The 15824-nt window shown below is 42.2% G+C and overlaps 1 protein-coding gene across 1 annotated transcript in view; it reads right to left on the reverse strand.

Annotated features, from left to right (window-relative positions):
• GPC6 (glypican 6) overlaps positions 1-13863 on the reverse strand; it is a 763338-nt gene extending 749475 nt beyond the window's left edge. Inside the window, exon 1 of the mRNA XM_065675796.1 lies at positions 13668-13863. Coding sequence (XP_065531868.1) covers positions 13668-13863 — 196 coding nt within the window. The remainder of the gene's footprint in view (positions 1-13667) is intronic.
• Positions 13864-15824: the final 1961 nt, after the last annotated feature.

The raw sequence follows: 15824 nt of genomic DNA on the forward strand, positions 1-15824 counted from the left end.
ACTAAAAGGAAAATAAAAGCATCTTCCAAGAATGCCTTCTGTTTTGTGCACACCAAGAAAAAAGGGTCACTCTTGCAGAAAACAGAAAATATTTCTGTGCAGAAAACATTTATCATGACAACTCAGCATCCCTTTTCGAGGATCCTGGCCAGTAGGAGCAGGCAATACATGCCTTCTGAGGCTGGGAGCAAAACTGGTATCTCAAAAGGGGTTGGACTGCCTTTTGTGGGAATCCACAAGCAACTGGCCCCTACAGAACCTCACATTTCAAGTTGTAGATGCTGGTTTTCACTGTGGTTTGTTCCTTTAGAGTACTTAAAGAAAAAAGGTCTTCTACCATTACTGAAAAATCGTAACGAGGTGAAAGGAACACGCAATTCATGGCACTTTGTCTAATTCAGGATACAATGGCTCAAGCAATAAGTTTCCCATCAAATTAGCAGATTATGCCATAAAACAAAGCGTTTGCCAAACATCTTTTTGATTATTGCTGACTGCCTGCAATCTAGTATTTGATTATTAATAATTTAAATAACATTATCAGTACAGAAAAAAAAATGTTTAAATATTCCTCAAGATGGAAAAATAAGGGGAAAAGAAAATTCTTTGCTGACCAATTTTAAAGTTAAGTTTTTTATTAAGAAAAGCGTCAAGATCAAATAGCAATACCAGTCTACTTCAAAGGTACCTTATGTTTAAATAGATTTACTATAGATAGGGCAAAGAAAAATGATTTTGACAACTTGCTCTCAATCTTTCCTATTACAATATTTTCTGCTTTGCATGCAATAATTATTTCTTGGGCAGAAACAGAGTGAAGAAGCTATCTAGCTGAGTAGATCTTGCCCTCACAGAGGAATTGCAGATCTGGGATGCTGCTTTCAGCCTGTTTTCCAGTAGCTACCTTACACATTTATGTATTTGTTGGACTTGAGCCGGAGAGAATATTGCAGGTCTTTCAGAACAGTGTCCTCCAATGTGCTGACAAACAGGCAGGAAACCAAGCACCCTCTCTGGCTTAGTGAATGTGGTATTATTTATGCACGGTGAGATCACTTCAAAAGGAAAGATTGCATGACTCCCTCCAAAAAGGGCCTCAAAGATGTTCTCCAAAAAGGTGAGGAGTGGGGACTCAACTCTCTCACTCATCAGCATCACTCACACGATTTTTCTCCTATGATAGATTCACTGGCTGATTACTCAGTTCTGACTAACTCTCCTTGTGCATCATATCGTGTAGTCTTCTTTAAGCACCTTTATGAAAACTTTATCCTACAATGTAGGAAGCTGCCTAAAAATAAGGGGATGTATCAGTAAATACAGGGATGCCCTAACTCTTCATGGAAGCAATAAATATTCCAGCAAACACAAGAAATGTTAAAAAATTATCTGTTATTTCTTCTTCTTTTGAAATGCGGAGGTATGTATGTGTCTATGTAGCATAAACATGAAATATTTGGGGCATAACAGAAATGAATGATTTAGAAAGAAAAGGAAGAGGACCCCCCCATAAGCAACTGAGAAAACATTCCGAATATATTCTTTAGCTTGTCTTTGTAAATTAACTCCTCACTGCTGAAAGGCAAGCATGCAGCTCTCTTGTAAAATCCCAACAACCAAAATGTGCTTTCAACAAAAATTTGTTTGAATATTGAGTTCCTGCTATAGCTAACACAAGTTATTAAGTACCTTTGCTCCAAAGGGGTCCACATGATTAGCACTTGCAGATCACAGCAGGGCGAAATAAAAATGAGACAAGTATTTGTGGAATAAATATCAGTAATGTTTACAAATTTGCCTTTCATATGAGAATGTCAAAAATACAAATAGCTGTTGATCAGAAAATATGTCTGCTAGCTATTACTGTCATTTTCCCAAAATGCTTACTGTTGAAAATTATAAATAACTACTCTTGTATTTGCCAACTCAAGCTAATTAAGTTTGTACTGTATATCTATATAGAATTGACACAAGCTTACAGAAACTCCAGGTACCATTTGGAGAAGTTTTAGTCTGCTACTTCAGTGCTTCTGACTCATCTGAACAGTTACTGCATGCCACAGTTTAATCAGCTCCCAGTATCAGGCAAACCACAGAATGGAACAAAAAGATAAGCATTTGTGTGTCAGCCATTAAAATGATGATGATCCTAATTTGCCAACTCCATTAGTCTTTCTAGAAAGGTTTATTGTCTGTGATGTACAATAACTGTAATAATGTTGTTGAAAGGACTATAAAAAATAACCTAAAACTACATAAATCAATAGCAAAATTACATGTGTGATTCTTCAGCCCAAAAGAAATTTATGGAGCTGCATCAGATTTGTTCAACAATAAAGACTAAGACCTGGATGAATCTCCTCTTAATTGCAGAATTTTCTTCATCTTGAATTTGACTTTTGCCAGTGTTTCAGGCAAAAAGCACAGAGAAATTCTGTCGTTTCCTCTTATGTCAAAAGCAGGTTTAGTTTGTGAGATCCACCAGGCATGAAAGTAATAGCAATGACCATCCTGTCACCAGAAAAATTGAAATTATTCTAGAATATTCAAAGAAGCAAAAACTAAAAAGGAATGGAAAACTATGCAAATATCAAAAAGAAAATTGGACCTCACTTATAAAGCAAAAGTTTTCCACAGCGATTTTTTTTCTTTTTTTTTTTTTTTTTTTACGAAAAAAAAAAAAAAAACTGTCAGGTATATAATATAATTTCAGCAGACTTTTTGAACAAAAAGAGCTGTTGGGTACATATGTCTACACAGTGGACATAATACTTCAGTGCATTCTTCTCAGTTTAAGAGAAAGCATTAGTTACTTGGGCAGACCTTGAGAGAACAGCAATTTAAATTTATTCACCAGATACAGATAAATTCCACTTGAGCAATGGTCTCTATTTACGTGTTTAAGTTTTGACAGTAACAAGATTTTGGTATACAAGGTGCAAAGAGTTTGTGGTTTAGCCAGTTTCTATAAGGAGCATAGACTGTGCTCTAGACAATGATGTACAGTGTCCAGCTGGAGCTGCTTAAAAGGAAAACTCAGACTTTAAAATACAAATTAACAAGGTACAAAGATACTTGCACAAAGTATCCATCAATTATTGTGGCAATCTCAGCAGGATATGCAACTGGTGTCTTTTAAATGGAAAATTTTAAAATTAGGCAGCATATCTATTTCTACTACATTTGTTGTTTATGTAATAGAAAAAGGTTTAAATGGTATGTACATAACTATAACAGAAATACTGGCATAAATATAAAATGGAAGCTCTCTGCAGACAGGACTGTCCCTTCTTTGCATTGCTTCAATGCTTTACACAATTAAATTGCAATTTTGAATTTACTAAATTTACAGAATCACAGAATCCCACAGAATCCCAAGGGTTGGAAGGGACCTAAAAAGATCATCTAGTCCAACCCCCCTGCAAGAGCAGGGTAACCTACAGTACATCACACAGGAACTTGTCCAGGCGGGCCTTGAATATCTCCAGTGTAGGAGACTCCACAACCCCCCTGGGCAACCTGTTCCAGTGCTCTGTCACTCTTACAGTAAAGAAGTTCTTCCTGATGTTAACGTGGAACTTCCTATGCTCCAGTTTACACCCATTGCCCCTTGTCCTATCACTGGATATCACTGAAAAAAGCCTAGCTCCATCATCCTGACACCTACCCTTTACATATTTGTAAACATTGATGAGGTCACTTGTATCATTTACTGCTTTGCTTACTTGTGTAAGAATACCTGCAATTAATTCTCAATCAAATTCTGCCATCAGCTGCATCCAATGGAGATAGATCTGCAGAAATCAGGTTTGGGGGTCTTTAACTCAGAAAACTACTAGTAGAAATGTTCATATGCCCCACAACCAGTCTGATTACAGTCAATTCATAGATGGCTTTTAGTATGCTGTCTTAGCAATTAAAGAAGAAGCAGCTTTGAAGTTCTTATTCAAAGAACGGTACAGGACTTCTGAAGATCAGCTTTAAGAACAAGCTAACCACTGTTTCAGTGTTCAATTTCAGGAAGCCATTTCTGTGAGTCCTTTCACTTCATCGGCCATGCTACGTTGCAAAGACAGGTGTTTGCATTTAATCAATGCATTTTAGTTATGTTCCAGGTATTCATTTAACAGTGCTCATTGCCAGCCCATAGTCAGCACGACAGACCATCTTGGGACAGCAGCGGTCAAGGAATATTGCTCCTGGCTTTACACCAAATTCAATAATAAACCTCCCCTGCACCATTCTTTTAAATACCTTTGGTTTTTTAATTAGATCTTTACTTTCTGCTAAGAAACACCTAAATCTCTGTTGAGCCAACAAAACCTATTTCGCCATTTTGATTAGCATGATCTGTCTTCCCTGCTTTTTTTTCTCTTTTGCAGCTGGACTGCTAACACAGCATAGTCTACTTCAAAAAATAAAAAGAGATGATTTTGTTAAGGAAGGTTTTACTGTGGGTCAGCTTTGGCATCCCACTTACATTTTTGAAACATGCATGATACATAAAGTCTGGACTGGACAAGAGTCAATACTGTAAATTGCAATGACTCTAACTGGTTAAAGAGCACATGTCTGAGTCAGAAACTGTTCAATAGGTATTTTCCATAGTTCTCAGATAATGCTGACACACAATATGATATTACAGCTACTTTCATCCAAGGAATCTAAATTGTTCATACACACCATTATCTTGTATGCTAAAAGTTGTAAAGCCAAAAGCTAGTTTCAAATAAATAATATTTGCATTATGTGTTAACGCTGTAAATCAGTTCTGTGCAAATAAGACACAGACACTGTCTGTACTTACAGCTCCTTCCTCTGTGAAACATTAGGCCAGTTTAAAAGAAAAGATGCAAAACGTATCAAGTTTAGCCACTGGACACTGAGTGCTCACCATCCCTTGCCTTTGATCTGTCACTGAACTATTTAGGTTTCTTAGGGACTAGCACATGAGGGTACTCAGAAATTAACGTACATTTTAAAATCATGCAACAGCTTCTGGAGTCTGCTGACTGATGACTGGATACTTATGACATGAAAAGCAGCATCCTGACACTGCTTTTAACAGCTTGTATTTCAGCACTACTATACGCACAGTTTTATTTTATATGTCAAAGGTACATATAGCTGGGAATGGGTACCCTCAGGTGTAGAAAAGATTTAAAACATGAAAACAATAAATAGCAGTATAAAAACCTGCAGTCTAATAATCTGATCCATTTGCCTCATAAGCCCCATTTCAAGGTGCCATAAAATCAGCAGACACTCACTAATATGACTACATTAACTATAACACATTGACATAGTAACAAGCAGGGAATTTCCCTAAGGTAGTGAAGCATCCTCAGCGTGATCCCACATCTCAGCAGATGTTCGGCTCCTCCAGTTCTGGAGAACAGATGACTTTTGCTAGTATGGTTTGTCAAATTGTGGTGATGCAGTCAGAAAGTCAAATGCAAAAGTGGGAGCAATAGCCAAGAATGCTCAGCTGCTGGTATTATAGAGAATAGCTTCTCTATTATACCATAAGAGTACTATACTACTGCCACATGAGAGAAGACAGACAGTCCTCTTGCAGTTTCATGATAATTATAAGACATCTAGGAAAAGAAACAGAGCACCTCTGCTCCCTCCCTCCTTCTTTCCATCCTATTCATAAAAATCCTTGCAAGAAAGCATGAATGCAATTTCCCTTTTTTTTTTTTTTTTTCCCTTCTCCCAGAGCTTTAATTGTGCTCTGGGAGAACAATTAACACAATGAATGCAAAGTGACTCAAGCAATGAGAGAAAGAAGTGCTCCCATTTGTGTTTCATGCACCCTTCAGTAACAGTCCCTTCTTCAACAATTCATCCTGCCCTACATTCTCTCCCTGGTTCTCCAAGTCACATTTTTGCTAGGTTCACTACCTCTACTTAGAGCTGTGTATTCGGACTCCAAAGTCACGTGTCGCTACCTTCATGAGACTACCCAAAACCAGAACACAGATCATTGTGGCATCTACTGGGCAAGAGAAATGGTTGTTCCAGATTCAAATGCCGCAACCATAAATACCAACACTTTATCCAAAACATTACCTACACTACTTGATTGATATCACCAGGAAAATGAAATTTAGACAAGAACAGCTCAAACATTTCCTGAAGACAGGAAACTGAATCCTGAACTGAAAAGAACCTACAAGAAATGTACACAGGACCTGACAGAAGCCCCCCTGGGGGCTGGACCATCAATCAGCACCATTGCACTTTTGGTAGGATAACTGGGCATAAAGATCTTTTCCCTAATGTTATGCTTCACTTCTTGAAAAATAATTCCGTGTAAGAAAGCCTTTTTAGTTTCTTGTTTATAGACTCCCAAAGTAAAACTCCAAGGTCATAAGGGATACTGTGACTCAAAAGCCAAGTGCAAACATATGACATGAGAACTACAGTGAGGCATTCACAGACTACATTTTGTCAGATCTTTCTTCCACAGGTTTCACAACCACAGCAGTATCCACTTATATCCTCACACTACACCATACTGCAGTCTGACACCCAGAAGTTCAAAAAACTCATCCCATGCATTGACTTCCCTCCAAGCCAAACTCACAAAAAAAGCCAGATGGGTGTCCAAGCAGCCTCTAGTATGTTAGAAACTCAACACACAGGTCAGAGGGATGTGGACAAAAACACCAGAGAACTATGTGATTCTTCTCTGTCATAGACATCCAAGAGTTACAGCTACACAGACCAACAAAGAATTTGCTTCCAGCAACAGAGGACCTAGGTTGTATTTCCTACTGCTTAGTCAAGCATCAGGCTTGAACTAATAGGACTCCCCAAACAGTAGGATTAGCATGACTGACTTGGCCCTTGATCTTTCTGATATATATGAACTGAGCCCTGTGCAGGTTTTTTTTACTGTACATACGTTTGCATTCATATGTGGTTTTCAGATGCGGCCCATTAAACAAAAGTTTCAACCTGGTTTGCAAATACCTATCCTGATAACATGCAGCCTCTCAGGCTCTTTCAGTGCTTAAATGTGACTCTGAGGCCACTCCAGGTGAAAGCCGTAATTTTACCCCTGCATGCACACACATGCATACGCACAGATATGACCGTGTTATTCTGTAAGCGTACCTAATTTAATTTAACAGTCCTACAAGGCACCTGTTAAAAGCATTCAAGACTTCCACTTATTCCGGGAGATTTGCCCTATTTTAAACCCAACAGGTCAGTGAGCAGGTCCAAGGCTCCATTGTTAGTTGAGTGTCTGTAGAAATGCTTCTTTCAAGAGGAAAAAAAAGCACAGCTCGGGATGCTCGGTGCCCTTTACATCTGCTGCTCAGCTGGAGATGCAGTTAAAAGGCCATTAGAAGTGCAGGGTGACAGACCTCGCAAGCGAGGCGAGCCAGAGAGCAATTTGCTGTTTGCATTAGGAGTATCAGCCCTTGCTGCTTCTTTCTGATGGACCAAAAGTGGCTCCTGTTCCATGTCCTGAAAATCAAGGCCAGACAGCTGGAGGGTCTCCATCCCTGGGCTGATGCTGCCCTATAGAGCCTCCTTCTGGGCACCCTGGTTCCTACAGTGGACTGGTGGGACACAAACCCTCCCAGAGCTATTAATAACTCTTGGCTTTGCTCACTGGAGACTCACTCCAGAGGGCATAAGCAGTAGAGTCCGAATTGCTCTCACCCTTGCAATCTGCAGGAGCGCCTGCCTTCAAGTGCTGTGTGTCTTCTGTGGTTTGCAGCAGCTCAATAGAATAAAGTACCGTTGTTTCACTTGGCTGGAAGGAAAAGGTCACGATAGCCGAAAGCAGCTCATCAGAGAGAGCTGGTGTCGCTGTGACAGCCTCCTCTAACAAGAACTAAAAAAAATCTTACTACGGAAGCTTGGTTTTTTGGATGCGTGCAGGAGCTACGGAGCAGTAAATAGTGAGGAAAGTAAACCTTAGTTTCAGTGCGGTTTAGGCTGATTTTACATACAGAGGAATAAAGTGCTATGAATTTTACCAGGCATATGTTTTCCTGCCATCTGCAACACATTTTAAATTCCTTCTGCATCTTGTAATGTATTCTCTCTGTTTAGCATAGTAACTATTCTGCCTTTAAACACCAACCTTTATATGCTGTTCTTAGGAATTTGTGTAGAAGTGTTAATTCTTTTACACATATTTAAGCTGCTGAAATAATTATGCCTGGTAGTACGAACAGTCAAAACCACAGAATGAAGGTTCCCTTCCCAGGGAGATAGCACCCATTAAGCAGGTATGAAGGGGCACATACAGTCATAGTTCATTGAAAACATAATTTCATTTTGCTAGTAATGGGAGTGCTGATACTTTGATACCGTAATGGAGTTTTAAGCACCATGCTTGTTATTTCAACTAGAAACTTTAATGTAATTATGCATTTTTACTTTACTAAGCAGAAAGGAAGATTAGTATGCATAGTTTTCTTACATGTGTCGTGGGGAATAAGACAGATCTCCAAGTGATACTGCAAGATGCTCGAGTCATTCAAAAGAAATGGCAGGTGGTAATTTTAAAGACAAATTACCCAGAAAAGCTTTTATTGTTGATCACTTGTTATAAGATTTGCCATTTGCAAGTAACTGTACATTCAGCTGAAACTGACCTTTTATGAGAGCCAAGTGGTAATATAAATGAAATTAATATATTCTTTATTGCAGTAATATAAAAAGAATGGCCAGAGCTTTTAACATAGTGCTTGACCTCTCTGGTGTCTGAACACCACCTAATCTCAGGAGTATTTCACAATAGCATATGATGAAATAAGCACTAATACAGTATTAGAACAGTTAACATATTAGCACTTTAATTAGCACAGAAAATATTATAGCTTTAAGTATGCTTTTTGATTATAAATCACACTGATGACAGGGAGAAAAAATATTATTAGAGTACAATACACCAAAATTCATCATTACAATACTTATTAAAGCATCGCCTTATCTTTCTTAAAGTCCCACTTTCCAAGATACTCTACTATAAAGTCGCATTGGGAAACTCCGGACACTCAGATTTAAAATCCGCAATCAAAAGTGGATTATTTATGAGCATTAAAAACATGTTATTTCTTCACAAAGGCCCTGATCTTACAAACAGCACCTTTAGGTTTAGAAGTGCATATGTAAGTTGTATTTCCTTTAATGGCATCAGTCACATACAAACCAATAAATATGTACAAAAGTGACAGCAAAGCCAGGTCTTAGAAAAGCTGTACTTCCTCCTAGCTAAATGCACACACTGTTTTATTATCATGCACCACACACTTGCAACGGGAAAATAAGGGAGACCATATGGGGAGGTGACCAGAGAGTCTCTTGATGCTGCAGTTACTGAAATCTCAAACAGAGATTAGGAGCAGCCATACACAATGTGGCTATATACTGCATAATGCTAAAACAAAACAAGTACAAAGTTTACATGAAATTCCATGTCCATCTTCATTGTCATCACTAAGATCAGGAGTGAATTCATCTCTAATGGCCTGATTCGGATTCCACAAACTTGCATTGATTGTATTATTGATTTCAGTAAGGATATTGTTGGGTTTTTTTACACTCCTGAGACAACCACACAATATGCCTGTGAATCCCCAGTTGCCTCTTGGTCTACAGGCACTTTCTTTGCACAACTCTCAGTGACAGCACTAGAGAAACAGTACAAGAAGGCATTAATTAACAAGCGCTTTCATACAAACTCGGTCAGGAGGCTTTTCTGCTGCTCTCCTGTCAATCTATCATTACATTTTAGAGCTCCTTAAACGAAAGCAAAACATTCAGAAAGAGTATCTTGGGAACATCTGACATGGACTAATAGCTCAACTGTGTAAGTGACTGCTGAGTTTATTTTGATTATTATTATTACCACTTTAGAGCTACAAGCAACTGTGTTATGCTTGCTAGCTTTCTTCAGTCAGCACCTCTGTATTATGCTAGTATGAAGCCCATTCATCAAAGTACTATTTCAAGTGACTGCTTGACCTTCAAAATGAAGAGTTTGCTTCTGCTTTCATTTCAGTTACTTTCACTACGATGTCCCTGTTTTGCCAGAATCTCGCCCCGTTCATCGCCTGCATAGGAGAACAAAGCTCACCAACTTCTTAAGCAGCATTTAGAATTCAACATCTTTACAGTTGAACGCTTTCCCAGAACACTTTTAGTCCTTCTTTAAATACATTATTTTTCAGCATCTAGTAAAAAAAAAAAAAAAAAAAATCCCCCAAAAAGAAACAAACAAAACAAAACATGCTTCTCCTTTCAAAATCTCTAGATCAACTGGAAGTGGACAGGCACCAATCAGGCACATCCATTACTTTTAAATCATCAGACATTCACCTTCCTTCAGAAAAACTTTGAGGCAAGGACACACTCCACCTTTAACTTTGATGTTTCACTTTCATGGTTTCCTGTAAGATGCTGCAAGTTATTGAAACCATGGCTGGAGTTAAACAAGTATTGCTAATAGGTATGTGCTGTGATTTTCCTCTTTTGTACTGACTTTCAAGCAACAAATTTTCCTACAGCAAAACATTTCCTTCGAAGTCCTCGGGAGCTCCACTCTGTGCTTGTGAATGCTGGGTCACAGCAGCGTGAGTTCAACTCTTCTTCACATGCCATATCCTCCACAGCAGCTATATGAGAGGGCAGATTTTACAATGATAGAGTAGCACACACCACAAGCTGCTGCTACCCACCCCGCATGTGGGTGATGCACAGAAACAAGCCCATGGCAGCATTTTACATATACTTCAAATATTCTTCTTCCCCCAACTCCCAGCTGAAGTTTCTCTATTGAGGACTTACTTTGACAACCAACTTTAAATGCTCTCCAATGTAGGTCACAGCACGAGAATTTAGTGATCAGACAAGATGTCAGATGCAGCAGGCTGATTATCAATAAGTACTGTACAAATTACATGGAGCAATTTAGCACTGTTGTAAAAGCATAGCAGATAACCAATCATGTTATTACCAACTTCAACACATTTCATGGGCAACAGAATACTGCAGGAAAACTATGCCTTACAGAGCAAAACCTGACAGCTTTTTGAATCTTTAATTTCTACCTTCTCCATTCAAACGTGACTGCCAGTATAAATAATTCTACAAAAGTTATCTATCTAACAAGCCTGGCTTTGCAGCTCCATTCAACAGAGGGCTATCTCTGTGTCCATAGCCTCTCCATTTTAAACAGATTCTTCAACTCTTTCCATCAGCACATACATACTACCTCCGCAGTTCACCAGCTTTCAGCAGTCCTAGCTATAAAGCAGCTTTTAAACAAATGGCAAATGAAAACATATGACTACCGTTAAATTAAAACACATAAACCATACCGAGTATTACTATTTTCCATCATATTATCAAGCCATTGATGCAAAATGTTGTGAGAACACAAGGTTTGTTCAGAAATATGACTGTATTTGAAGTTCTTTGAAGTCTTTAAAACATGAGGCATTTGACAGAATACACTTCTTTCGTAACAGCAACAAATTGCTTCCTTAACCAAGTCAGTATGGAGGAAAAAGACAGAATGAAAAAAATATATAGAGAGATTCTGAAACCTGTACACTGATTGCTTTAATTAAACTTCCAACACTGCACCGGCTTTCAAACACAGAGCTTTCACATTAACAAGAGCAGATGCTGCACAGTTATTGCACAAGCTCTCAGCACCGTACACGAACAGCGTACTACAAAACACACAGAACAGCTCAGAAGTTGATAACACCAACTAGCAATGAGGCAGCTAAACCACAAGGAAAACAACTTGTAATAGGAAGCTCTGAAAAAACAACCCATACCTGCATAAATCACGCACTTAAACCATAAAAGTATATATGACTTACAAAGTTTAGCAGGAACTGAGGAGTAATTTGGGATTGAACTACTTACTATTAAATATTTAAGCACCATAAGTCTTCCTGTACTGATGTATGTTAACAGAAATTCGCATATGCTGTGCTTACTTAAAAATTGCATGGTGACTTTGTACTGTACATTCAGAAAATAAATAAGGCAGTAAAACTTCTCCATGAGCTGAATGCAACAAGTGTTTACCCAAAGTTACTGGAAGTCTGGAATTCACTGGAAATTACCATTTCTTTTTTTATATAAATGGGACAGGGCATATACTACCACCCTATCTCAAAGATGACGGAGTAACAGTGAGAGAAGGGAAAGCACTATTGCATATTCAAAGGCTCTGTGGCTAACAGGAGAGATTTCATGATTTAATGGAACTGACAGGAAACCTGGAAAGAAATCTTTAAAAAGACCACAGTAAGATCGGTCAGCTGTAGGGACAAAGGTGTCTGTGGAATAGTTACTTACACACACAGGCCCTTTACTCTCCTGCCTTGCCCTAAAGCTCATCAGTGGGTCAGACCTACTTGTTCGATGGACCTAAGGGGGCTACGCAGGGATCCGATCTGTTCTGCACTGGCAACGAGGAACAAGCTTTCCCATGGTTTTGTGAAATACATCCTCGCTGTCCAGAGATTTTCCACATTTATCACTCCTCATGTAAAGTGCTAAACACTGCACAGTGAGTAACTGTGGCTTTATTTCACCTCAAGGAAGATAAATTTACTACTTCCAACCTTAAAAAGGAAGCAAGCAAACCAAGGGGCATCTAATTCACTCTTATAAACAGCAAAACCTAACAGCAAGTGCCAGCAGCAAAGCGGAAATCTTTCTCAAGGGCTCAAGCAGTCTGATTCAAGCAGCCCAAGCTCATGCCTTCCCATATCATTTCTCTTTTTGTCGCGCTCTCCGACTGCCACAGGGTTATCTGCCCCGGACGTGCTTTTATTCATTCAGTCCCAAAGATGCGGGAGGGACAGGTTGTGAGGAAAAGCAGGAAAATAAAATTACAACAAAAAAACCCACAACCCCCTCAGCTTCGTAGGCAGATTGAGATATAACCTGTTGTAAGCATGTTTCAGCAGAAGGAAGAGCTAAGTAAAAGGCTGCCTGGGGTCTAGGGCGAAGGCGGGGGTGTGTGTGTGTATGTGTGCGTGGGTGCCTTTCCCCGGCAGCCGATGCCTCTCTGCTCGGTCCGGGCCGCCGCGGAGGCGCCCGCCTGCGCCCCCAAGGGACGAGCTGAAGAGCCCGGGGGTGCGCGGCCGGGCTGGCCCTCGGAGGGGCGCGACGCTCCCCGGAGCCGAGGAGAGGCCGAGAAGCAGCGCTGCCTTCACCCACCAACCCCTCCGCCGCCCCCGCTACCGCCTCCCTCAGGCCCCGTCCCTGCTGCCAGAGGGCAAAGTTATTCCCCGCACAGGGCGGCAGCAGCCGCTGCGGCACCGCTCGCTGCCTCTCGCAGCCCGGCTGCAACTCTCAAGAAGTTTCTGCCGGCGAAAAGAACCGCGGCTGAGGCTCGCCCGCGTCCCGTTCGCCCCCCGCGTCCCTTTATTTTTTCTCATTTCATTTTTTTAACCCCCGTTAGACTTTATATTTATTTACTCATTTACATGCACAGACACACGCCCCGCCGGGAAGCCCCAGGGTGCCACTAGGGCAAGCCGCGCCGCGCCGCGCAAACAACGCGGCAATTCACGGCCCCGTTTCCGCGGAGAGTGCTTCCCCTGAGCGCCGGTCCGCTTCCCCCCAGCCCCGGTCCGCATCCCCCCCGCCTCCGCCCGGACCCTTACCTGCGATCTCCTGGTAGGGCACGCTGGCCAGGCTGAAGCCCTTAGCGCTGTACGCCTGCCGCACCTCGCCGCAGCTCCGCGCTTTGCTCTCGGCACCCGCGCCCGCGGCCGGCAGCGGCGGCGGCAGCAGCAGCAGCAGCGGCAGCAGCAGCCCCGCCAGGGCGCAGCGCCGCGCACCCCCCTGCGCCGCCGGCATGGCGCGGCGCGCAAGTCCCGCGCAGCGCGCAAGTCCCGCGCCACCGCCGCGCCCCCTGGCTGCGGAGAAGGCGGCCCGGGAGTCCCCCGGCAGCCGAGGCAAACTTTTGCGAGGCGGGGGGCAGATGGGCGCGCACCCACACACAGGCGCGCACGGCGGGGGAAGGAGAGCGACAGCCTCGTCGTGTCGTCCCCCCCGGCTCCTTCTCCAAACGCAAAAATAGGAAAAAGAAGAAAAAGGGGGGTGAAAATCTGGCCGTAGGCTGAAGACTGAACCCGCGGGCGAGTTGCTGCGAGCGGAGTCCCTCGATCCGCCGCGGAGCTGTGCCGGCCGCCTCTGCGAGGCTGGAGGTGGTGGGGAAAGCAGCCTGCGTGGGGATGGACTGGACAGCGGCTCTGTGCGTGCCTCTGTGAGTGTGTGTGTGCGTGTGCGCGTGCTGCACTGGGTGCGTGTGCCTGTATTTACGGGATCCGGGGAAACCTCTGCTCCGCGCAGCGCTGGAGCAGCCTCCTGAGCCAGGCAGGAAGGAATCCTGGAGACAGACACCGCGAGGGAGAGCCGCACACGGACACACGCGTACACACACACACACACACACACACACACACACACACACACACACACACACAGAAACGTGCTACACATTGCATCGCCGAAATACGGGAGCAGAAAGCAAATCCTGGCGTGGATCGCTGTTTGCTGGATGAAGGAAGGAAAAGCACCCACAGCCCCGAAAACTTCCTCCGCATCAGGAATCCAGCCGCCTCAAGCCCAAAAATTACAGATCGCCTGCTAGCGAGAAGTCAAAAAAGACACTCTTCCTCGGTATTGCTCTCTGTGATGCCCGGATTGGAGTGGCACTTGTAGATACTTCCCTCGCTCTCCCCCCATTAATTGTTATGTTGCACACCTAAAGACCCGAACTGAAAAGCTAGAACGAGGATGAGTCCATTGTCTAAAAGAGAGAGAAGGATGTTTCTGTGCCTCAGACAGAGAAGAATGAGGAGGAAACAAGAAAGGAAGTCTTTGACCCCACTAATTTGTGCCACCTTAGGAGAGAAGAGCAAGGGATAAAACCATAAATTCTCTAACACAAATGAGCATTTGCAAAAAAACTAATGGGAGAACTGGAGAAAATGCCTGCAAGGTGAATTCAGTCTCCGCTTAGGGAGAGAGAAAAATACTCTGTTCTTCAGTATTTGATAGTAAAATCCAAAGTTGCAGTTTCAGAGGCTTGATTGCAGTGCTTTTTATGAGCACTGTAGAGAACTGTGGTATTTTATCAAAAATAGACAGAGAGATGTCAGGCCCAGAATGAAGTGGAGAAGGCCAGCAGAAGGCATAAAAGACCATCATCAACTTGGAGACTCACTTATCAGTGAGAAGCCATAGGACAATATAATTTGAATGCATGAAGATGCGTTCAAATTAGAACAAAATTATTAGGTGTCAGTAGTGCTGTGATGTAACATTAACTGCAGTTTTATTTTGGGGTCTGGCCGGTGTGCATAGGATGGTCCCACTAGATATTGTGTGTTCCCTTTGCCTCCTATACTGTTTTCCCTCTCCCACATTGTCATTCCTTCTTCTTCCCACCCCTTTTCCTGATCAGCCAAGTGATGATGCTCTGACACCGCTTGCGTGCACAAAAGAGAAACAGCAGAGTGTGTGCAGCCCTTGTCCTCCCTCTTCCTAGCAAAGCTCCTTGATGTGCAGAGCCAGGGGGGAGGTCAGGAAGGGATGGTGAGTAGTGGATTTTATTAGAATCTTGCAATCCAGTCAGAAAGGTGGGGTTAAACACCTGTCACTCCAAGCTCCTCCTAAGGTAAGATGTCTTATGGGACAGATGCCAGAGCCCAGTGAGGTCAGGTTGAAATGCAAAGTTTTGGGAGGGAGTTTAGCGGAAGCGACCTTTCCTTCCTTTCTCCCAGTCCACAAGCTTCATGGGCCTAATTATGTAC

Source organism: Lathamus discolor, chromosome 4 (genome assembly GCF_037157495.1).
Source record: "Lathamus discolor isolate bLatDis1 chromosome 4, bLatDis1.hap1, whole genome shotgun sequence".
Lineage (NCBI taxonomy): Eukaryota > Metazoa > Chordata > Aves > Psittaciformes > Psittacidae > Lathamus > Lathamus discolor.